We start from the raw sequence: 26200 nt of genomic DNA on the forward strand, positions 1-26200 counted from the left end.
TCACTAGTCAAGCCTTTTCACTATAGAAATGAATCAGAATATTTAATGCCTTATTTTAGGGACCTAGATGGAATCCCTGGCAGTTCCAATAAACCAACCAAATCTCTGGTACATCTGAAATAGGATAAAAAAAAAAGAATTATACCTGACAAGAAGCAACAACATTGCCAGATATTACAGTGGTTTTTTTGCCTTTTTCTTTTTTGAACAATACTAGAAGTCTACTTGGCACATTGCTGGCATAGATCTGAACACTGTGAATATATCCCGCAATCAGATTTTACATCTCAACCAAACCCCAAGAAATAAAACCTACACTCAATGTAGAAACTAAACTAAAATCCCGAACCTTACACAAAATCATTTAAATTCAAATTCTCTGAATATGAATTCTTAATGTCTCCTTGGTTAGCTCTATATGATTATGGAACCCATATAATATAACACATACATAAACTTCAGAGCCATGCACCTGGATTACAGGATTCCTCACCTATCATAACCTTTGATGTTGAAAAAATAATCTCCCTATGCTGCAACTCCTGCACATGTTGTCACCAACAATTAAACATTAGCAAATTAAGAATATTCATTATACATATGAAGAACCAAAGGGCAGAAATTGAAACTCCAGTGCATCAGAGCAGGAAAAGAAAATCTTTTACATTTTCACACTAATTCCGCTCCATTCCTGATGAGGACATATCTAACATGGAACACATGCACGCAAGAATTTCAGTTTTCTGCCAACATAAATTTCCACATATTAGAATCTATGAGAATGACAAAAGAATCTGTAAAAGAAATTATCATGCATACACTCAAGTGACAAGAGAGGAAAGGCCTTGATGCAATGGTATGGTTTCTCCTTGTGATGTGGGTATCACAAATTCAAAACATGAAAATAGCCTCACCACACACAAGGTTAGGTGCACGTTTGACCCTTCCCAAACTCCACAGGGGTAGGAGTTGTTACACCTTTGTTTTAGACTCATGCGACAAGAGACAAAAATCTTGACACTATTACTTGCTTATTCTTAAGCCAATATTTTGCTTCTATATAGTCAGCCATTGGGCATTTCTTTGTGCATTATGTTTTACACAAGTTATCTGAAACACTATAGTGCATAAAAAGCAACTAACAAAATTCCATGCAAATGGCAATATAATTGAAACATACTGCAAAACCAAAAGAGGATTAAATCAAAATCAAACATACATTTGCCAACTTTTTCAATAATAATCCCATCTTAGAAAAAAAGTTTCAGGACATAATGATTAAACTGTTCGAGTCAAATACAGAATATCAAACCAAATTCGAGGGCATACATCAATGCCTCTTCTGTAGAATAGACAGCCCCACAGTCTTGGTGCACACTAGGGCTGAGGTGGATTGGATTAACTTGCTTCTGATCAGGATCATAGCAGAAAATAAATAGGTCCAACCTGAATTGAAGTCATTTGGATTAGACCTGAATGGATATGTGAACCCAAGGACCTGAAAATTACACCACGCTTTTCACACCCCTCAAATTTAAGAAACTAATTTGCTATTACCAATAACTTTTCAGTAGTTAATCAACCGAACTATGTTGCTTATGACAATTTATGTCAACTTAATTGTTAATTGTGTCAAATTTTGTCACATTGTTTTACCATTATTTTCTTGCATGATATGTTTAGCATAAAATTAACTGATTGTTTTAATGGCTGTGTTTGGATTATTCATGACCTAGTTTGATCCTACTCGGGAGAAAGAAAAATTCTCTCAGCTCTCTCAACTCAAATCTCTCAAAAAAAATTTAGAAAAATGTGAAAAAATTGGCGAAAGTAGAGTTCAGGTCCTTTTTTCTTTCAGTGATGATCAATTGATGATTCAATTAATGAATAAAAATTAATATACATAGCCTCTATAATATAACAGAAGTGAGGTATGCTTTTGAACAATTTGAGTCAGATTTCTTTTCTAGTTCGAACAGGACTATCTTTTCAAAAATAAACATCACTAGCAAAAATAAGCACGGAAAAAAACTAAAGTCCTCTAAGAGATAGATCTCGACTCTTATATTAACTTTGCTTGCTGACACTCTGTCTAATTTTTCTCAGATTGGGAGATATGCCGAGTCAATATCTTTCTCAAAAAGAAAAGTTTCAACTTGACCAGCCCATTTCAGAGGCTAAACAATAGAATTTTGGCCCATTTGAATCTTTCTTAAGGGTTCGCTCTACGTTGTCGATCTCAAAAAATTATCTAATTAAGAAAAAAAAAATCATCTTAATTGGGCATCATATGACCAAATTATGATGTCTGAAAATTAGCATGCGATTCGGATTTCTAATATGGCGTATCTCGCTCCTCGACCTTATCCAGCTGCACTCGTAAAAAAATAGTGAAAGTAGGATCTAGATCCACTTTTCTTTTATTAATGATCAATTGATGATTAAATTGATGATTTAAAACAAAGGAATATAGCCTCTATTTTTAGTAATAGTAGAGAGATCCGTCGTTGCATAATTCGAATCGGATTTCTCTTCTAGTCTGAATAAGATTAGCTTTCCAAAATTAAATATGACTAATAGAAATAAACATAAAAAAACTAAAATCTTGCGGAAGATGGATCCCGACTCCTATATCAATTTTTTCTTTCGTCACTCTACCTCTCTGCTTAATTCTTCTAGGATAGAGAGACAAGCCCGATCAAAATCTTTCCCAAAAGGAAAATTTTGACTTGACCAACTTCTAGGATAGAATTTCGGCCTGCTTGGAATGTTTTTAGGGGTTGGCTCTACTTCGTAAATCTCAAAAAGTTACCCAATTTGAGAAAAAAAGATTATATTGATCAAACATCATATGACCAAGTTATAGCCTCCAAAAATTTGGTATGCAATTTGGCTTTCCATTGTGGCAGATCTCACTTCTAGACCCTATCTAGCCCTACCCATAGTGGCCCATATGCTCCACATTGGGTCTAATGATCCTTCTCGATTATAGTTCAACCTCATAAATCTGATGGATTAGTAATTAAATCCTAAACCCTACCTGGACTTGTAACCCGGATGATATGAACTGGATCTCAAATGTGCTTAACTCCAAATCAGAAAGACCTACTTGGCAGCCCTAATGCCAGCAGCTTAATGTTGTTATACTAACATAATAGAAGCTAATCCTTTGAGCCTCCTTGAAGTGTCTATTTATAAGTCAGATATATGTGCCCTTAAAACAACCTTGGCTAGATGTAGCTGAGAATGTTGAGAAAGATATCTAGTTCCAAAAAACAAAGCAGCAGCAAAGGAAAGCTAGCATTTCCTTGCAGATTAACTCGACAATAACTCCACTTCCAGGACCTTAAATTTACGCCCTTAAATTCTTCATATCTATTTTTAAGGTGTGCAAGGTGTGCTTCAAACAACTGTTGCATGCACCAAGTGAAACACTTGGACATAGACAGCATTTCATTCGCCGGTTTATTTTTGGTCATTGCTATCATAAACATAACATCATGCAGCTTAGCCCATGCATGATGTAGGGCGGCTGCAAATAGATTAAAATCAAGCTAATAGGCACTTTTTAATTGGGCAGCACTCACCTAGGAACAAAGTCAGGTCAAACAGATTTTGAAGTTCAACTCAGGAACCAGTCAAGCATGAACATTATGTGCTCGCAAGAATAAATACAGTCCGTCTCAGCTCAGTGAGCAGCTCCTTCAAGCTGGCTTAGATCTCATGCGAGCCAAACTCGAACACCTTATATTAACCTCTATTTGAGCGCAATCAGCCCTTTCATATAACAAGCCTAGAATAAATAGTCTACTACTCAGCTCATCTCAGCTTCTCTCCACCCCTTACATGCCCAGCAAGACCAAGTGCAAAAGCTAGAATGCACCCTGGTCCTAAATATATAAAAATTACTAAAGTGGGAGGGCACCAATGTGAGTTTAAAAGTAGAATGTTTATTGAAGCTGCAATAAAGAAAGCTGGTTTGCATAACCACCAGCTAGCAGTTAAACTCAGAATACCTAGTTAATTGGAACATATTTCATACACGTTGTTTATATTTCCTCAGGAAATAGATAGAATATCCCATAGTTCTTATCCAATGGGTAAAACAGTTTATTCCAATTGTTCGGTATGAGAACTTTTATGATTATTTATAATCTTGAAATTCTAAACCTTGCCTATGTAGTTACAAATTATACAAACACATAGATAGAAAATTATGAAAAACAATTGAAAAACTCTTTGCAGTTATATGTAGCATCTCATCTTTATCTACTTGACTGATCTAAGGTTTGCTCAAGCTTAAATTTCGCACCATGTCAAACTAGGAATGGACTTGGTCAATTTAGATTATGAAATGTTATGCCTGGTGACACTTCATTGCCACCTGCTTCATTGCCACCTGTAATATACTTTTATCTGAAATCATTATAATTATTAACCAGTGTGGAGTTTCTTGTGCAAAATTTACATTTTTATTACCTTATGCCATGTCATCTGCTCAAAAACATGTACATTGCTACATTTTGACAAGCTAAATTATAAAAATTTGAAACATAAATAATACCATTTTCATAAATTAGTTTCCATTTGGAATACCATAACAGTTCAGGAAATATGTTGTTTTGCAGAATGCACATATCCTAGTTACATGACTTAAATATCTGGTAATCATTCTTGCTTGGTATTGCTTGACCAGTTGACTATATATGGTTACAAGCAGTCCTCATGCAATCAGACAATCCTAAAGGACAGATGTGGCATTGGATAGATGAGTATCCTTTTACTATCTTTGGCCATTGTCACCATATTGCTAGATCTCCTTCTACTCCATATGAAAACAAAAGCAGCCTTGCTGCATTGAGCAAACTCTTTTTATTTTGCATCTATATTCATCATTCTGTAATTTCTATCATGTCCAATATATATTGTGGCTTACTAGCACAATAGCCATGCATCTAGTCATGGATAGATGAAAGGTGAAAATGTTCGGAGATGACCTGCTCATGTGCATCACGTTCCAGAGGTGGACCAATAGAGCCTTCAAATTAGCTCGTCAATGGAAGTCATGATAATGAATATGAAGCCATTTCTATTTCAAAGGATAAAATCATGGATTGTGAGATCAATAGATGACATAGAACTATAGCTAATATGATTGTTTATGTTCATGTATATATTTTGCACAAACATCAATTTTGATTCACCCCACTGCCTTAAGCTCTGGGAGAGGAAAGCAAGACCTCAAGCACTTCCTTATTCCCACAACCTTCCCAACCACTTTAAAAGATCCACAGACATCAAAAGATGAAAAGTACCTTTTTCTGTTATATAAAGAGGGAAATAATGCGTCTTACAGGAATTTGGATTGAGTTAAAGAAATTTCTTACCTATATTTGGCTGTCTACTGGTAACATTAGAGCCACCCATATAACCTATAGAGTCCTTGCCTGTGATATCTGAAGCGACATTGTCAAGCCCATAACCAAATGGGCCAGTACCATCAAATTCCGAGGATGCCGATCTCCAAGTTGGGTCTCCATAAACTGAACTACCACCATATAGCTCTGCATAGTTTCCTTCATATCCACTGGATATTGCAGTAAGGGAAGTGTTACCAGATCCAGTTCCACCACTCCTTCCAAAACTGCTCGCCAAACCAAAGCTATTCTCACCATTTCCATAACTCGAACTCCTACTATTATAGCCGGTTTCGACCCCCCCAACTTGAGATGAAATAGGCGAAGAAGATCCACCCAAGTTCAGGCTACTATTGCCAAAGCCACTGAGACTCCCGCTTCCTAAGGTCATGTAGGCATTAGAACTTGCAGAGTTTGTAGTGTAGTTAAGGCCACCATTACCCCATACATTACAAGCCATTGAACTAAAAACTGACCCAGAATTACCACTACCTCCACTGTACCCAATAGAACGGTTGTACCTACTTGAATTCCTGCAATAATAAAGGTTCAACCCTCGACCATATCCAAGATTGTTGCTGAATCTTGAACTTCCTCCAAAACTTGTGCCGAAACCAGGCTCAAAATTCATCCCCATTCCAAAATCAGGACTAAAAGAAGGGAACCCAATCTTTGCACTTGCTGGTGGTCCCAATCTACCATCTATTCTCATTCCATAGCCACCTATTGAGCTTGGATTGTAACCCTGACCATACCCATTAAGAAAGCTACTGACCCTATTCAGGCCATAGTTATATCCACCAACTGGCGACCGCATGTTGGGCCCCGGGGACAATTCTTTAGGAACAGCTCTCTTGACCTCAACCATCTTACCATTCAGCTCATGAAAGGTATTAAGCAATACCTTATCCACAGCATCCTCGAGTCATAAGTGATGAATCCAAAACCCCTTGGCCTCTGAGTGTTGTGATCATACATCACGACAACATCAATGATATTCCCAAACTGATCAAAGTACTTTTTGAAGTCACTCTATTATAGTTGATGGGAGGCCTCCCACAAATATCTTCTTGGTGCGGCCAGGACCAGAAAAACCATAAATAGTAGTGCTGCTTTTGTTGTTGGAAATTGGACCCGGGGACGGCCGTCGGCTGAGAAGGAGGAGCTCCGGCGTAAGATGGCGGGCGGCGGCTTGTCGGCGGGCGGCGTCCTTCGGGGAACCTGCAAAAAGCCGGTGGCCGGGGTTTCCGGCGTCGGCCCTCCGATGCCTAAGTCAGAGGGGGCAAATGTATGAGGAGGGAGAAAATATGTCTCCAGAGTTTCAGAGTCCCAACCCCCTCTAAGATGGAGGGGTTCCTCTTTTATAGAGGGGTACAGGATTACCTGTGATGTGACGGGGCGAATGGGTTACCGTCATGATTGGCATGTCGTATGAATTAATGCACGATCGTGTGAATTAATGCATTGTCGTAGGAGATCAGGCCGGAGCCAATGAGTCGTCGTGGCTGATCGGACGTAGCCGAGCGGGTCAGCTGTTTGCTGTGGAGGGCTTGAGATCCGTAGATAGCATGCGCATTAATTGTTGAGTGAGCCGGAGATCAGCAGAGGCCATGCGCATTGATTGTTGAGTGAGCCGGAGATCAGCAGAGACCATGCGCATTGATTGTTGAGTGAGCCGGAGATCAGCAGAGGCCATGTGCATTAATTGTTGGCAGCGGTAGCAGGGCATGGTCCCCGGTCGAGTTACAGAAGGATGTGACCGCGGCGGGTGGATGGTGAGGCTGGGCTTCCGAGGTCGAGAATGTTGAGGTCGGGCGCCAGGTTGAGAGCTCTGAGGTCGAGCGCCTGGTCGGGCGTCCCGAGGTCGGGCGCCTCTGGTCGAGCGCCTGGTCGGGCGTCCCGAGGTCGGGCGCCTCTGAGGTCGAGCGCCTAGTCGGGCGCCTCTGATCACGTGCTGGTGATGTGCTCACGTGCTTTGGGGCAATTTATATTCCCCCAACACTACCCCCGACTTCCGAGTTCGAGCCATTTGCGAGCTCGAGCTTGGGAAGTAGTTGCCTGATGAGAGTACAATTTTCATACCAGCTTAATTAATATTATAGCTAATAATTATTGATAAATTTGATTAATTAGTGTTTTATTTGTGTTTGAGTGCAAGTAATCCAAGAGATCCAATAATATTGGGTTTGAGCCCAAATCAGCAACTCCCGATTTCCCTCTTCATCGAAGAACAACAGCATCTCATCCGTAGAATCTTCCCAGCAACCGAAAAGAAATCAAATAAACCGGTCCTCTGCTGTACTTCTTCAAAATCGGAAAAATCAGAGTCCAACCGAAGCATTGTTTCAGCTGCTTCATCGTCCCAAACAGCATCCCAACAGCCATCACGAAGCATCCAACCGGTTGATCTCCTTTTCCCAGCGAAAAACAGAGTACCTGCCGTTTCGTCCAAGGGAGTCCAAACGCCTTTCCACAGCAGCTCAACCGCCCGATTTCCTCCAACCAAAAGGACGTCTCAGATGTTTCTCCGTGATAACAGGGAAGTCCAGCCGAATCAAAACCTTCCCATGACCGAGTCCATCGCGAAGCACCCAACAATCTCGGTTCGACTTCCATCGCGAAAACTGGGAGCAAATTAAAATTGTTTCAACGACCGGTTTGATCTTCATTGATTCCCAGCGTCTCTTCAGCATTGGGAAAATCCTATAAAAGGGGGAGGCATTCGGGAGGAGAGGGGGGAAGAAGATTCATTCGGGAACCATTCCAGAGAAGAGAATCTGAACTCGGGAGGAGAAGAGGCATTCATCCATCATTCGGAGCATTCAGCACTCAGCAGAATTCAATCACTTGGAGATATCTGAATTCGGGGTGGATCATCCATCATTCGGGAGGAGAAGATCAATTGATTATTCGGAGCCCTTCCGGGAACAGAGGAGAAAGCATTCATTGTTCCTTCGGGTCAGTCTTCATTCGGTGAGAAGAGAAGAAGAAGAGGAGAAGGCCCAGCCTGTTTGCGGGAAGAAGAAAAAAAGAGAACATCTGTTTTTTTTTTTGAAGGGAGAATGATATTTTTATTCCTTGATAATTCTTTTATGTCTCCTATCATGAGTAGCTAATCTCTCTTAGCTAAGGCTAGGGAATAGCTTAGTTTTTTTTTTCATGTATTCTTTTAATCATCAATTAAATTTTAATATCATTTATGTGCAGTGAATGTTTAGGAATTACTTTAAACTTATACATTTGTTTGATCTGTTATTTCCCCCAGGGTATAGCAGATGCTTAGAAATCCCTGTAGTCTAAAGTAAAATTAATGCAATACTGTCCATAAAGATCCATTTATTTATGATTTTCACCGCTTTATTTTCCAGTTAGGTCTTCACTCAGATCTAACTGAGGTAATAGGTGATTAAAAGAAATGCATGAAGAAGTGCTAAGCTGAATCCCGATGCCTTAGTTATCCCAAGCTGAATATAAATTAGCCTTTAGTTTTTTGTTCATAGTCAAATCCCTGTGGATACGATCTCGGACTCACCGAGAATATTACTTCGCTACACCCTATACTTGGGGTATCCTACTTTTAAGTTTTGTTTTAAAAAAAGAGCAAGATTAAAGTCGTAGCAAGTTTTTAGCGCCGTTGCCGGGGATTTGCAACGTGCGAACAAGAACAAGACTGCAAATTTTATTTTATTTTTTAGTTTTTCAATTTTTCTGTTTTTTTAACAAGGCTGAAATTTTAAATCTTTTCAGGTTCAAAGACAACACGAAGTGGAGATCAACAGCAAAATTTTTGGATTCCCGGAGTGAACGAACTCCGGTAGTAAGTGTTGAAATCAATTTTCTAATTTCAGTCGTGTTATTTTTATTTTAAATTTCTTAGATTAGAATTTAAATCTTACTTAGTTCAATTTAAAATTTCAAAATTAAATATATATAAAAAATTATTTGAATTTCGAATTCTAAATTTAAATTTCAGTTCTCAGAAATTCAAAAATTCAAATTTTAAATTTATAAAATTTATAAGATAATAATAGTTTAATTTGCTTGATCAACTGTTCAGTGTAACTTAATGACATGACAGAAAATATTAAAAATCTTCTTGATTGTTGCATATAGTATAAAGCATTTGCATAAAACATTCTAAGGGTTGAACCCATTAACAAGATAAGGTCGGGATTTCATCACTCGTCCTTAGCCCAAAAATCACTCCCCTGCATAAATATCCCAAGCCTAATTAAAATGAATTAGACGTTAACCCCTAAGGACACTCGAGCTCAATAGGACGAAGACCACTGAAAGTTGCACCAGTTTCGCTCTGTGATCCAGTCGATGTCTAGGTAAGCTTTGTCCCTCTAAGTGACTGAAGGGAGACAGACTCTGTTCGAGGCAAGTGGGTCTTAAGAGGGACCTTTGCTATACGCATCGTGACCCCTCCACTTACCTGGGAGCTTACCTGGTCGACTAGGTTATTAGACCGGATTGGAGGCTTAAGTGTACTCTTCAAACCAGTTAGAAGCTGTCTAAAAATTTTTAGAAAAACATTAGAAATAAGGATGCTATGCTTTGATACTGTTTGATTATGAATAATTTTAGTAGCAGGGTGTCAATATTCATAGCTTTAGGTAATATTCATACTCATCCAAAACTCTAAAAATATATATATATACAAAATAAATAAATAAATAAATAATAATAATAATAATAATAATAACTGGTTAATTGGTCAGTATATGCGGTTGTGGCAAAGGGATAAAACGAAAAGATTATTTCGAGCTGAATCAAGGGATAAAAGTTCAATTAATCAAATGGAGGATAGTCAGAGTAATCATGGAGATAATGAATATCAAGATAACCTACCTAGTAGAACGCTTCGCGATTATCTACAACCTACTAGGACCAGTACTCCATCTTACATGGTTATTCCTACTGCTGCGAGAGCCTTTGACATGAAACCAGGAATAATCCAATTACTCCCAAAGTTTCATGGACTTGACTCCGAAAGTCCCTACTTGCACCTAAAAGAATTTGATGAAGTGTGTTCAACACTTCAATTTAATAATATCAATGAAGAGGTAGTGAAGCTTAAGTTATTTCCTTTTTCTTTAAAGGAAAAAAGCTAAGTCATGGTTACATTCTTTAAGACCTAGGACCATAGCCACCTGGCAAGAGATGACAAGGGAATTTTTAAAGAAATTCTTTCCAACACATAAAACGAACACACTTAGAAGAAATATCATGAACTTCGCTCAAAAAGATGGAGAAACATTTTTCCAGTGTTGGGAAAGATTTAAGGACCTTCTGCTTGCTTGCCCACATCATGGATACGAAATTTGGAGAGTCATCAGTTTCTTTTATGATGGTTTGACCTCCAATATGAGACAATTCGTGGAAATGATGTATAATGGTGAATTTATGAATTAGGAACTAGAGGAAGCCTGGGACTATTTTGATCTGTTGGCAAAAAATGCACAGGCTTGGGATACAATAGATAAGAACAAGAAACCTAAAATACCGACTAATACTAAAGGAAGAATGTATCATGTTAAAGAAGAAAATGATGTAAATTTAAAGATTGCTAATCTAACTAGGAAGGTTGAAGCCATTGAAGTAAGCAGAGCCAATACAGGAAAGGCACCTACTATAGATGAAAGTATTTGTGAAATCTGTGAGAGTAATGCACACTTAACCAAGGATTGTCCTACAATCCCCGCCTTCCAAGAAGTGTTGCATGATCAAGCGAATTTCACAAATGCTTATAAGAGACCATTTCCTGAAACATATAATCCTAACTGGCGAAACCATCCGAATTTTAGTTGGAGAAATGGACCCACTGCAAATGAATCTCAAGGGAATTCCATACCCTATGTGCCACCCCATAAGAGATCTCTTGAGGATACTTTGCAGGCATTCATGCAAGGGCAGACCCAGATAAATCAGAATACCATGCAGTCACTTCAAGAACTTAAAAATTCTGTAGGTAGAATTGAGGCTCAACTCAATGTTAGGGAAAAAGGAACATTTCGAGCCCAACCTCAATCTAACCCAAAGGGTCAACATGAGGTCCATGAAGCAAGTTCATCCCAACCTAAATTTGAACAAGCTAAGTCTATCACAACCCTTCGTAGCGGAAAAATAATTAACAAAGAAATTCCAACGAAGGATGACAGACCTGAAAAATCCATTGAGAAAAGGGATGAAAATAATACTAACAAGATGATCCAATACCTCATATAAAATAGTTGCTCCATTCCCTCAGCGCTTGCTTGCGGCTAAAAAAGGAGTACCTGATCAAGAAATTTTGGATATCTTTAAACAAGTAAAGATTAACATTCCTCTATTAGATGCCATTAAGCAGATCCCATCTTATGCAAAATTTTTAAAAGATCTTTGTACCATAAAACGAAAACTGTATGTACAAAAGAAAGCCTTTCTAACAGAACAAGTGAGTGCTATCCTCAAACACAGCACCCCACCTAAATATAAAGATCCTGGTTGTCCTACCATATCTTGCATCATAGGAAACTATAGGATACAACGAGCCCTTCTTGATTTAGGTGCAAGTGTTAACTTACTGCCTTATTCAGTTTATGAACAGTTAGGACTAGGTGAACTAAAACCCACCAAGGTTACTCTCCAACTTGCTGATCGATCTATCAAAATACCTAGAGGAGTCGTCGAGGATGTACTTGTTCAAATTGATAAATTTTATTTTCCAGTCGACTTTATAGTATTAGATACCCAGCCTGTCATGAATTGTACCACTCCAATACCTGTCATCTTGGGACGACCATTTCTAGCTACTTCTAATGCTTTGATCAACTGTCGAAATGGAATAATGAAAATGTCATTCGGGAATATGACTATAGATTTTAATATATTTAACATTTGCAAACAACCCGAAAATGACGATGAAAATGATGAAATTTATGGAGTTAATCTGATCGACTCCATTATAGAAGATGCTCTTATCCCATCTCTTTCTTCCAATCCATTAGAAACATGCCTGACTCAATGTGGAAATACAGATGCAAACCAAGACTTTAGAGAAATCAATGCTATATTAGATTCAGCTCCTTTGTTGGATACAGATAGGTGGAAATCTCGTTTTGAAGAATTACCTCCATGCAACAATAGTCCTCTACCATCTAGTGTTCAAGCACCCAAACTTGAGCTAAAACCTTTACCATCTGAGCTGAAGTATGCATACCTTAGTCAAGAAGAGACCTTTCCTGTGATCATATCATCCCAACTCGAACAAAATCAGGAATTAAAATTGTTAGAAATTCTCAAGGAACATAAAGGAGCAATAGGATGGACAATTGCAGATATTAAGGGAATCAGTCCCTCAATTTGCACCCATAGAATTCATCTAGAAGCTGATGCCAAACCTTTTTGTCAACCTCAACGTCGATTAAACCCAAACATGAAAGATGTAGTTAGGGCAGAAGTTTTAAAACTTCTGGATGCGGGTATAATATACCCAATTTCAGATAGTAAATGGGTAAGTCCAACCCAAGTGGTCCCGAAAAAATCTGGTGTCACTGTAGTCAAAAATGCCAACAATGAATTAGTTCCAACTAGAGCCCCCACTAGTTGGCGTGTATGCATTGACTACAGAAAACTTAATTCTGTCACTAGGAAGGATCATTTTCCTCTACCTTTTATTGATCAAATCTTAGAAAGGTTGGCAGGCCACAAATTTTATTGCCTCCTAGATGGCTATTCAGGATACAACCAAATTGCAATTGATCCTGAAGATCAAGAAAAGACCACGTTTACATGTCCTTTTGGCACTTTTGCTTACAAGAGAATGCCATTTGGATTGTGTAATGCTCCTGCAACCTTCCAAAGATGCATGCTCAGTATTTTTTCTGACATGGTTGAGCGCTTTTTGGAAGTATTCATGGATGATTTCTCTATTTTCGGCTCCTCTTTTGAAAACTGTGTAGACCATTTAAGGCTAGTCTTAATGCAGTGTGAAGAAGAATCTAATCTTAAACGGGAAGAAGTGCCATTTCATGGTAACTAGGGGAATTGTGCTCGGGCATATCATTTCATCTGAAGGAATCGAAGTGGACAAGGCTAAAATCGATTTAATCACTAACTTGCCCAACCCAAAAACTGTCAAAGATATACGGTCATTTCTGGGTCATGCAGGGTTTTATAGGAGATTCATTAAAGATTTTAGCTCAATATCAACGCCCCTATGTAATCTTCTTCAAAAGGAAAGCGAATTTAATTGGTCTAAAGAATGTCAAAAAGCTTTTGATACGCTTAAAAGCTTGCTGACGTCTGCTCCCATCATACAACCACCCGACTGGTCACTTCCTTTTGAAATCATGTGTGATGCTAGTGAATATGCAGTTGGGGTAGTTTTAGGGCAAAGAAAGGACAATAAGCCTTATGTTATCTACTATGCAAGCAAGACTTTAAATAGTGCCCAAATGAATTATACTACTACGGAAAAGGAACTGCTTGCCGTAGTATTTGCGCTCGACAAATTTAGGTCTTACTTGATTGGATCCAAAATCATTATCTACACTGACCACGCTGCCCTTAAGTACCTTCTTTCAAAAAAAGATGCTAAGGCGCGTTTGCTTAGATGGATCCTTCTACTTCAAGAGTTTTTTCTAGAAATAAAAGATAAAAAGAGGGTAGAAAATGTAGTAGATGATCACTTGTCCCGTCTGACTCTTCCAGATTCCTTAGACAATTCACCCATAAAAGACACTTTCCCTGATGAGCAACTGTTTGAGATCACATCTTCACCCTGGTTTGCAGACATTGCAAATTTTCTAGTCACATGTGAACTACCAAGTCATTGGAATAAACAGGACAAACGAAAATTTCTGACCGAAATAAAAAATTTCTTCTGGGATGATCCTTATCTTTTCAAATACTGCCCAGACCAAATTATTAGGAGATGTGTACCTAATGACGAAATTATTAGCGTCGTCTCCTTTTGTCATTCAGAAGCTTGCGGTGGTCATTTCTCTACTAAGAAAACGGCTGCAAAAATTTTACAGTGCGGTTTCTATTGGCCCACCTTGTTCAGAGATTCCCATAACTTTTGCAAAGCTTGCGAGCGTTGTCAAAAGTTAGGTGGAATAACTCGTAGGAATATGATGCCCCTCAACCCAATTTTAATTATCGAAATATTTGATTGTTGGGAAATCAATTTTATGGGGCCATTTCCTTCTTCATTTGGAAATTTATACATCTTAGTAGCTGTAGAGTATGTCTCCAAATAGATAGAGGCAATTCCTTGCAAGAATAATGGCCATAAAACTGTTCTAAAATTTTTAAAGAAAAACATTCTTTCCAGATTTGGAACGCCTCGAGCCATCATCAGTGATGGAGGTTCACACTTCTGTAATAAGCCTTTTGAGGCTTTAATGCGAAAATATGGGATTACACATAAAGTCGCCACCCCTTATCATCCACAAACAAGTGGACAAGTTGAGGTATCCAATCGAACAATCAAGAATATTCTGAAAAAAACGGTTAACCCAAATCGCAAAGACTGGTCTTTGCGTTTAACTGATGCACTTTGGGCTTATCATACTGCTTTTAAAAGTCCGATTGGTATGTCTCCGTACCGTCTTATTTTTGGCAAACCTTGTCACTTGCCTGTGAAATTGGAGCATAGGGCATACTGGGCTATTAAGAGATTTAATTTTGATATGGATAAGGCTAGTTCACTACACAAACTTCAACTTAATGAACTAGAGGAAATCAGGAATGAAGCATATGAGAATGCTCAAATTTATAAGGACAAAATGAAAGTCTTTCATGATAGAAATATTATGAGAAAAATATTTGAGCCTCCCCAGAAAATCCTATTGTATAATTAAAGACTTCATTTATTTCCAGGAAAATTGAGATCTAGGTGGACCCGCCCGTTTATAGTTAAAACTGTTTATCCGTATGGAACCGTTGAGATAGAGAATCCAATGACCGGTAATATTTTTAAAGTAAATGGCCAACGTTTGAAATTATTTTTGGATAACTTTACCCCAGAGGCTGAATCGACCAATCTGGGAGATCCTGTTTATCAGGATCGATCTCTATATCTGCTAGAGATCCTCATTCATGTTAAAAATATATATATATATATTATATACATGTTTATATTACTAATATGCAAGTTTGGGGTTATTATCCCCAATTTGCATCCACCCTCATCGGAACAACCCATCAGGTATCCTCTCATTTATTTGTTCCATTACTGCTTTTCATTTTGCAACATTGGGGACAATGTTACATTTAAGTTGGGGGGGGGGGGGAGATTACTGTATATCATACTAATTGTCATATCTTTGAAGAAAAAAAAGGGGGTTAAGATTTCAGATTTTTAACTCCAATTCTAATCTTTTTAGCTTGGAATTGCTTGGACAATAGTGTCGACTAAAAAATGATAGCAGTTCTAGTTTGAGTCTTCATTTTCCTCTCTCTTCTTCTAACATGATAGAAGATGATCCAACACTTACACGAAAACATATAAATTATGGGGTGTTAAAACTTATGACTAAGATGAATACTGTTGATCTTTTGGGATAATTTAGAGTTATGTGTATGATGAACACCTATAAAAAAATAAAAAAAAATAAAAAAAATATATATAATAATATAAATAAAAATAAAATGAGTTTATTTAAGTCTTCTCACTGAGTAACCGGGCATCTTGCCTACAAAGCAGCGATATTCGCGTAAAAAGGTGAGAATGACTAAGATAAGACTCTGAGTGACTAGTTCGGCCTTGGAGCCTGGTTGACCTGAGTTATTAAGCCTGTTAGGGTGTCTCTATACCTAGTGCCCTGAGCCATCTGGATTGGGAGTCACTAGTCCAACACTCGCTACATGGGTTAACTAGAAAGCTTAATAAGGCTAGACATTGCACAAGTCACTCGTCTCAGTATTTATTGATATTAAAAAAAAGAAAAAAAAAAGAAGAAGAAGAGAAAAGGGTGTTCATTACCACTTAACTTTAGAAAGTCTTAGAAAATTAAAGTGCTCATGTTAGAAGTAAGTAAATGCCACTCATTTATTTGATTCTATCTTGCACCTCACTACCTTCTTGATGTGTTAGCAGACAATGGGGTATTCTGAAACTTGGGTTAGAAACTGTTAGAGTTATGATAGTTGATAATTGTCCTTGCAATTCTAGGTTAATACATTTATTTCGAGTTAAAAGTTTGAAATCTATAACTATGAAGTTTGTGGGTAACTTCCCTGAAAACCTTCATGAGATAACACTCGTCCACTAGGGTAACCTAGGGGTTTAACGGCTTGTTGCACGTGCTAAGTGCAATCGTAATGCTCTACGAAAGTGAGTATTTATTTTAATTCATGCATATTGACATATATTAATAAATGATACTTTTGCACCCTCATTTTATCATTTTCACACTTAATTGCTAGAGACTAGCAATAAGCTAGTTGGGGGGTGTGATGAGAGCACAAAAGTACAATTTTCATACCAGCTTAATTAATATTATAGCTAATAATTATTGATAAATTTGATTAATTAGTGTTTTATTTGTGTTTTTTTTTTTTGTAAGTAATCCAAGAGACCCAATAATATTGGGTTTGAGCCCAAATCAGCAACTCCCGATTTCCCTCTTCACCGAAGAACAACAGCATCTCATCCGTAGAATCTTCCCAGGAACCGAAAAGAAATCAAATAAACCGGTCCTCTGCTGTACTTCTTCAAAACCGGAAAAATTAGAGTCCAACCGAAGCATTGTTTCAGCTGCTTCATCGTCCCAAACAGCATCCCAACAGCCATCACGAAGCATCCAGCCGGTTGATCTCCTTTTCCCAGCGAAAAACAGAGTACCAGCCGTTTCGTCCAAGGGAGTCCAAACGCCTTTCCACAGCAGCTCAACCGCCCGATTTCCTCCAACCAAAAGGACGTCTCAGATGTTTCTCCGTGATAACAAGGAAGTCCAGCCGAATTAAAACCTTCCCATGACCGAGTCCATCGCGAAGCACCCAGCAATCTCGGTTCGACTTCCATCGCGAAAACAGGGAGCAAATTAAAATCATTCCAACGGCCGGTTTGATCTTCATTGATTCTCAGCGTCTCTTCAGCGTTGGGAAAATCCTATAAAAGGGGGAGGCATTCGGGAGGAGAGGGGGGAAGAAGATTCATTCGGGAACCATTCCAAAGAAGAGAATCTGAATTCGGGAGGAGAAGAGGCATTCATCCATCATTCGAGCATTCAGCACTCAGCAGAATTCAATCACTTGGAGAAATCTGAATTCGGGGTGGATCATCCATCATTCGGGAGGAGAAGATCAATTGATTATTCGGAGCCCTTCCGGGAACAGAGGAGAAAGCAATCATTGTTCCTCGGGTCAGTCTTCATTCGGCGAGAAGAGAAGAAGAAGAGGAGAAGGCCCAGCCTGTTTGCGGGAAGAAGAAAAAAACAGAACATCTGTTTTTTTTTTTTGAAGGGAGAATGATATTTTTATTCCTTGATAATTCTTTTATGTCTCCTATCATGAGTAGCTAATCTCTCTTAGCTAAGGCTAGGGAATAGCTTAGTATTTTTTTTCATGTATTCTTTTAATCATCAATTAAATTTTAATATCATTTATGTGCAGTGAATGTTTAGGAATTACTTTAAACTTATACATTTGTTTGATCTGTTATTTCCCCCAGGGTATAGCAGATGCTTAGAAATCCCTGTAGTCTAAAGTAAAATTAATGCAATACTGTCCATAAAGATCCATTTATTTATGATTTTCACCGCTTTATTTTCCAGTTAGGTCTTCACTCAGATCTAACTGAGGTAATAGGTGAATAAAAGAAATGCATGAAGAAGTGCTAAGCTGAATCCCGATGCCTTAGTTATCCCAAGCTGAATATAAATTAGCCTTTAGTTTTTTGTTCATAGTCAAATCCCTGTGGATACGATCTCGGACTCACCAAGAATATTACTTTGCTACACCCTATACTTGGGGTATCCTACTTTTAAGTTTTGTTTTAAAAAAAGAGCAAGATTAAAGTCGCAGCATTACCTTTATTGCAGTGGTGGGGGCCAGGTAACCTTAAATTATTCCGGCGTTCCACGCGCTTCGGGGCACTTTTAATGAGAGGAGATGGGGCGACACCCTTTCGCCCTTCGAGGCCGCCTCGCGTGGTGGGCTCATGATGGAGCTCCGAGATTCGATGGGACGCTGCCTTGATTCTGTATTCGAAGCGTCGATCCAGATTAAATATGTCGCTTCGGTTTTCGGGGCCGACACGTAACACAATCTGGACAGAAGGCGGGATCCAGTCCCGCCGATCTGGGCCGTCGGGAGGGTCTATATAAACCCCTTAGCTTAGCCCTAGAAAGGTCTTGCTTGGCCGCTTGTTGTTGCTGCTTCCCCTTCTTCCTCCGTTTCTTTTCTCCTTTTCCAGCTGTGACCGAGCCTTCCCGGCGGTGCCCTGAGGCGATTTCCGGCGACCCCTCCGTAGGTCATTTTTCCACGTTGGCTCGGGGATTCTCCTTCTTCTTCTTCTTTTCTTTCTTCGTTCTTTGTTTTCTTCTCCGCCCTTCTTTTTGAAATGGGACTTGGTCCAAATGAGGTCGGGTCTAACCTGACTGAGGAGGAGCTAGAACTGGTCCGTTCCCGGTTCTTTTTCCAGCCCGGGGGACCGGGTGACGAGACCTCCTCCAGGTCGGATCGGGGTGTACGTTGAGACACTCTGGACCGGCCTGCGGTTCCCTCTTCACGAGTTCGTGAACGATTTGCTGGTGGAGTACCAGCTCGTCCCAGCACAACTCGCTCCGAACTCATGGAGGACCATCGTCGGATTCCTATCCCTTTGCCTTGCGCACGGAATTCCGATCTTGGTGAGTGTCTTCCGCCGATGCTTCTTGTTGAAGTCGAACCCAGCGGACGGAGAGTGGCTTTACTTCGCCTTTCGGGGCGGTATGTCACTCTTCCGAGGTGCCCCTTCCTCTATTCATGAGTGGAAGGGGAGATTTTTCTTCCTTTCGTCCGAGGTCTCGTGGGGATTTGACCCGAGGTGGGGGCATCCCCGGCTGAAGGCCCTCAACAGGCTCACCCAGCTTTCGGCGGATGAGCAAAGGATTTTTGACGCTCAGCGTAGTCTCGGGAGGGATATCATTGTGACCGACCTCCTGAGCGAGGAGGCCTTGGTGAACGTTGGCTTGAGCTCGGCGTGCCCCGAGGGTAAGAGCAGTCACACTGCTCCTCCTTCATTTTGCTGTCTTTTGCCTTATTTGCTTTTTTCCTTCTTTTCTTAGCGCTGATCTAACACTTAGAATTTTTCTTCTTTTCAGACATTTCCAACATGGTGACAAGCAATACATCCCTTTTCGCCCGACTGAAGAGGAGGGCAGTCGAGGCTGGCGGGGCTCTTCCCAAGCCTAAAAAGAAGGCCAGGTCGGCCTCCACTTTTGCTCCTGCCGAGGCGAGGGGCTCTGGGGCCGGAACATCCAGGTCTGTCCGGAAAAGGGCCCCAGCCACCGAGCACGCGAGCTCGGATTCCGGGGGGGCATCGGACTCGGCGCCTCCAGCTTGCCCCGCCCCCATCTCTCAACGGGCAAGTCGACCAATCGTCCGTCTGCAGCACTCGAGCCCCGAGCCGAGCAGAGGCCCTGGGGTCCCGAGCATGTCCCGCCCCGCTGTCGTGAGTTCGGGTGGGCCGAGTTCGTCAAGGGCCGGAGATCGCTCCGGGAGGGGGTCTAATGACCCGGAGTCCCCGATCCGTGAGGGCAGTTCGGCCCTCCGAGATAGCGATGTCGCGCGCGCAGTATTTCGCCGCGCGTTGCTCCCGGCCGACCGGGCTGAGTTCGAAGCCATCGAGCTCGGGGATATCGTCGATCAGACGTACTGTAATGCTGCCTGGGTAAGTCGCTTTCTTTTTTTTTTTTGCTTTGGTTATTGGTATTTCCTCCACTTTTACTTATCGTTGTTTCTCTTGCAGCATCTCCACGAGATCGATACACTGGTATTCATAGCCTCTGGATGCCAGAATGAGGCTCGGCGATTCCAGAGGCAACTGGAGATGGCCGAGAAAAGGCTCGCCGACTCTGAGGCCGCACGGGCAGAGGCCATCGCGCGGATGGAGGCTGCCGAAGCCGAGCGGCGATCGGCAGTCGATCAACTTGAGGAGGAGAGGGCCGCGCACACTTTAGTGAGGTCAGAGTTGTGCGCCTCCGAGGCGCGTCTGGCCGAAGCCCGTGCCGAGGTCGCCGGCCACAAGTACGAGGGCGGGGTTCTCCGCCTAAAAGTCGAGCAGCTCGAGGCTCGAGAGAAGAGGGCGCTGGAGCAGGCCCAAAACGCAGTGGAACTCTTCAAGGAGTCGGAGGAGTTCCGCGACATGTTGGAGGAGGAGGCCATGGATGGGTTTCTCCGCGGCTTCGAAAATTTTTGGAGGCAGATACACAGGTTCTGCCCCCAGCTCGACCTCGGGGGTATTCGGCCTAGGTCGGGGATCGGCGAAGAGAGCGAGTTCGATCTTCCCGCATCCCTTGAGGCCGAGGAGGAGGTCGCCGAGGCCGGGACCGGCACGGCCGAGCAAGCAGCTCGAGATACTCCTTCTGGGGAAGTTGCCGGGGGCGTTCCCGAGGCCACTGGCGAAGCCCTATCTGAGGCTGTCGCGGAGGGTCCCGAGCCAACCCCTGCCGAAGACCCCCCAGTGATCGTTGTGGATGACCCCGATGTTGGCGCCGATGAAGCCGCAGCCTCCTAGAGCTTAGCCTCCTCTTTTTCTTTGTTCTCTCTTTTTTGTAAACAAGGTCGGCCATTGAAGTCATTGTACGGCCGGACCTTGATTTTGTACTTAGCCTTTGGGCCTTTATCAATGAAGAGCTTTTTTCTAAATTTGTGCTTGTCTCTTTTTTGCATAGTAGGTAAACTTTTACCTTGGCTGCTTAAGTTGAATTCCTCTCCCACGAATTTCTCTAGGTCTTCAATCTCGGCTAAATCCATAGACCTAGATTCCGGTAGCATTCGCTAGATTGTCAGGCTTAGCTCTGATAGGAATCGCGTTAAGGCTCCGGGTTTAGACTTTAGAAAAATTCGCTAAGTCCTTGAGCTCAGGCTCCGAAGAAGTCCCGCTAATCCTTTAGGCTTAGCTTCCGGAAATTTGGCCAAGTCCTTGGGCTCGGCTTCTAGAACAAGCTTGTCAAAGCAATTGAAAAACTCTTTATCTTTATCTACTTGACTGACATGAAAAACAATTGAAAAACTCTTTGCAGTTATATGTAGCATCTCATCTTTATCAACTTGACTGATCTAAGGTTTGCTCAAGCTTAAATTTTGCACCATGTCAAACTAGGAATGGACTTCGTCAGTTTAGATTATGAAATGTTATGCCTGGTGACACTTCATTGCCACCTGTAATATACTTTTATCTGAAATCATTATAATTATTAACCAGTGTGGAGTTTCTTGTGCAAAATTTACATTTTTATTACCTTATGCCATGTCATCTGCTCAAAAACATGTACATTGCTACATTTTGACAAGCTAAATTATAAAAATTTGAAACATAAATAATACCATTTTCATAAATTAGTTTCCATTTGGAATACCATAACAGTTCAGGAAATATGTTGTTTTGCAGAATGCACATATCCTAGTTACATGACTTAAATATCTGGTAATCATTCTTGCTTGGTATTGCTTGACCAGTTGACTATATATGGTTACAAGCAGTCCTCATGCAATCAGACAATCCTAAAGGACAGATGTGGCATTGGATAGATGAGTATCCTTTTACTATCTTTGGCCATTGTCACCATATTGCTAGATCTCCTTCTACTCCATATGAAAACAAAAGCAGCCTTGCTGCATTGAGCAAACTCTTTTTATTTTGCATCTATATTCATCATTCTGTAATTTCTATCATGTCCAATATATATTGTGGCTTACTAGCACAATAGCCATGCATCTAGTCATGGATAGATGAAAGGTGAAAATGTTCTGAGATGACCTGCTCATGTGCATCACGTTCCAGAGGTGGACCAATAGAGCCTTCAAATTAGCTCGTCAATGGAAGTCATGATAATGAATATGAAGCCATTTCTATTTCAAAGGATAAAATCATGGATTGTGAGATCAATAGATGACATAGAACTATAGCTAATATGATTGTTTATGTTCATGTGTATATTTTGCACAAACATCAATTTTGATTCACCCCACTGCCTTAAGCTCTGGGAGAGGAAAGCAAGACCTCAAGCACTTCCTCATTCCCACAACCTTCCCAACCACTTTAAAAGATCCACAGACATCAAAAGATGAAAAGTACCTTTTTTTGTTATATAAAGAGGGAAATAATGCGTCTTACAGGAATTTGGATTAAGTTAAAGAAATTTCTTACCTCTATTTGGCTGTCTACTGGTAACATTAGAGCCACCCATATAACCTATAGAGTCCTTGCCTGTGATATCTGAAGCGACATTGTCAAGCCCATAACCAAATGGGCCAGTACCATCAAATTCCGAGGATGCCGATCTCCAAGTTGGGTCTCCATAAACTGAACTACCACCATATAGCTCTGCATAGTTTCCTTCATATCCACTGGATATTGCAGTAAGGGAAGTGTTACCAGCTCCAGTTCCACCACTCCTTCCAAAACTGCTCGCCAAACCAAAGCTATTCTCACCATTTCCATAACTCGAACCCCTACTATTATAGCCGGTTCCGACCCCCCCAACTTCAGATGAAATAGGCGAAGAAGATCCACCCCAGTTCAGGCTACTATTGCCAAAGCCACTGAGACTCCCGCTTCCTAAGGTCATGTAGGCATTAGAACTTGCAGAGTTTGTAGTGTAGTTAAGGCCACCATTACCCCATACATTACAAGCCATTGAACTAAAAACTGACCCAGAATTACCACTACCTCCACTGTACCCAATAGAACGGTTGTACCTACTTGAATTCCTGCTATAATAAGGGTTCAACCCTCGACCATATCCAAGATTGTTGCTGAATCTTGAACTTCCTCCAAAACTTGTGCCGAAACCAGGCTCAAAATTCATCCCCATTCCAAAATCAGGACTAAAAGAAGGGAACCCATTCTTTGCACTTGCTGGTGGTCCCAATCTACCATCTATTCTCATTCCATAGCCACCTATTGAGCTTGGATTGTAACCCTGACCATACCCATTAAGAAAGCTACTGACCCTATTCAGGCCATAGTTATATCCACCAACTGGCGACCGCATGTTGGGCCCCGGGGACAATTCTTTAGGAACAGCTCTCTTGACCTCAACCATCTTACCATTTAGCTCATGAAAGGTATTAAGCAATACCTTATCCACAGCATCCTCTGAGTCATAAGTGATGAATCCAAAACCCCTTGGCCTCTGAGTGTTGTGATCATACATCACGACAACATCAATGATATTCCCAAACTGATCAAAGTACTTTTTGAAGTCACTCTCTGTTATAGTTGATGGGAGGCCTCCCACGAATATCTTCTTGGTGCGGCCAGGACCAAAAGAACCATAAATAGTAGTGTTGCTTCTATTAAGGATGTGCTGATCATCCCTGGGAACAGCTTTTTTTGCCTCCACCTAAGGATTATTCATTGACCCAATAGTAGTTATAACGTAGACAAATTTGTTTCTCAACAATTCTCTTAATTCATGACATTCCAAATCCATAACCATAATTCACTACCAGCATTACCTCAAACCAAATGAATCAACAACAGTTAATATGAATCAAGAAAAGAAGATCGGAAGTTACCATCCGGCCATCAATCATGTGCTTCTCCATGATGACTCTCTCAGCCACAGCTGGGTCTGCAAACACCACAAACCCGAACCCACGGGCCCGGCCAGTGGTCCGGTCCTTCATGATCAGAGCCTCAACCACTTCCCCATAAGTCTTGAAGTACTCCCGGAGGTGGTCTTCATTCGTATCCCACGAGATCCCGCCGATGAAGAGTTTGCCAAGATCTGACTCCATTCTCTCTTCTGCAATTCGCACCACACAATCCATCATCATCATCCCATGTACCATAAACCCAATTCAGAAAGAATCTACTTTATCCACTAATCAAAAAGATTCAAACACACACAATTCAATGTACATCCAATCGTTCTCTAACAGATCCGGGCTAAAACATTCTACTTGAAGGGGGAGGAAAAAGGATTTTTGTACAAAATTATATTTACATATACCTAGTTTTTGATTAAATTTGGCGAATTATTGAGTGAGAAACAAAAATATCAGATGATCCACGAGACAGATCCAGTAATAAATATTTGAGCTTAAGATTCCAAAAGAGAAAAGAAAGAATAAATCCAGCAATAAACGCAAGATAGGCAAAGAATTCTTCTGATTTCGTTCGAGGAGACCACATACCCCTGGAGGATCCCATCCGAATCGAATCGAAGACTCCAAGTCTCGATCGGATAACGAAAGATCGGTGGCAGAGAAAGGAGGGGGAGGAATCGAGGAAGGGCTCACCGATCCGAGGCGAACTGGGATCAGTGAAACCGGGACGACTTCGATCGGCCTCTGATCCTAAGATCTGGCAGTCTTCGGCATGAGAAGAACAGCAGCTGGCCTCCTCATCCTTGCCCTCTCCTCACCACCCCTCCTTATTTTTATATTATATTATATTATATATATATATATATACGTTTTTTTATATATATAAATCTTTTCCCCTCTTTTCAAACTACTTTACCTCTTCCTTTTCTACCTCCAATGCCGCTTCATTCATTCGACAATGGAAGGAAGGAAGAAGAAATGATTTAATATATTTTTGTCTATGTGTAAAGAAGAAAGGAAGACAATACAAATAGGGAAGAAGGGGTGAGAAGGGGTGGGAGATAAGGGAATGAGAAGGGAAGGTCAGTACGATGATGCTGCGTGCGTTGGATTTTAAACATTTAAGTATTATATTTTCTAATATATATCAAACAAAATATGTTACAAAGTTTTGGGGAAAAAAATGTTGACTATAAATTTAAGCCAACCTCCATATCCGCCTGACATTCCCGATTGTTCTTATCTGGCAACTAAATATTAGTTAATTTATAACGATAGGCTTATTAGATATTAGTCATTCATTTAATAAATTAAATATAAGTATTTTAAAGAAATTATTATTATTAATTTATAATATTATAATATTTCTGAGAATTTTTATTAATGGGATAAGAGAAGAGGAAATGCCAGGCCTTTTGAAATTCTTACAAGCGTCTGGGTTTATTGTTGTCAATGCAATAGAGGACATTCTTGCAATTTGAATGGTAGGGACGAAGGCCCGCAAGCAATAAAAATAGGAGTCCACCAAGTGGAAGCATCCTGGCCTGACACATGCTTGCTTACCATAAGATGGGAGATGGTCCAGTGGTGTCGGACCATGTTTCATCCAAACCATCGTTTTTTGGATCTCGAAAATGAATTTGCCCACTTCGATTCATACATTGGATATTGGTTCTATAACCTCCCAATGACCCATTGATCTTAATCTATTAATTGAAACCAATCTTCTTTTAATTGAAACCGATCTAAAAGAAGTCTTGTTGAGTGAGGTAGAACCCAAACAAAATAATTGGTCCAAGGGTAAATATAGATATCAGCTCCAACCAAAAGAAACTATAGAAAAGGAACTAAACTATAGAAAAGGAACTTGGAAGATTACTTTTTGTATTTTGACTCGGATTAGGATATAATTCTCTGATGATATCTTTTGATACTCTCATCATTTTGTTCTTACAAGCTTTGTAGTTAGTTGTTGTGGCTAGAGGGGTATGCCCTCCTAGCCTTTGATTTTTGGGGTATGCCCCTATGCA

At 40.5% G+C, this 26200-nt stretch overlaps 1 protein-coding gene across 6 annotated transcripts; it reads right to left on the reverse strand.

The window, feature by feature from the left end:
• Nucleotides 1-25243, reverse strand: LOC103698410 (heterogeneous nuclear ribonucleoprotein 1-like). Of its 6 annotated transcripts, none has more exons than XR_005507811.1 (6): nucleotides 24864-25243; nucleotides 24138-24367; nucleotides 22765-23962; nucleotides 1330-1446; nucleotides 666-743; nucleotides 1-542 (listed from the first exon to the last, which is right to left on the reverse strand). XR_005507811.1 is itself a non-coding variant. In XM_039117849.1 (4 exons), exons 1-4 carry the CDS (start codon nucleotides 24772-24774, stop codon nucleotides 529-531), a joined length of 1458 nt encoding a protein of 485 aa, XP_038973777.1. In that variant the 5' UTR covers nucleotides 24775-25240; the 3' UTR covers nucleotides 1-528. The 6 variants fall into 6 exon arrangements, 2 of the variants coding, with proteins under 2 accessions (XP_038973777.1, XP_038973776.1); XR_005507810.1 differs by having other exon boundaries at nucleotides 24759-25242; XR_005507812.1 differs by lacking the exon at nucleotides 1330-1446 and adding an exon at nucleotides 11640-11698 and having other exon boundaries at nucleotides 24759-25240.
• Between the last annotated feature and the right edge of the window lie 957 nt (nucleotides 25244-26200).

The sequence above is a fragment of the Phoenix dactylifera genome, unplaced genomic scaffold (assembly GCF_009389715.1).
Source record: "Phoenix dactylifera cultivar Barhee BC4 unplaced genomic scaffold, palm_55x_up_171113_PBpolish2nd_filt_p 000281F, whole genome shotgun sequence".
Classification (NCBI taxonomy): domain Eukaryota; kingdom Viridiplantae; phylum Streptophyta; class Magnoliopsida; order Arecales; family Arecaceae; genus Phoenix; species Phoenix dactylifera.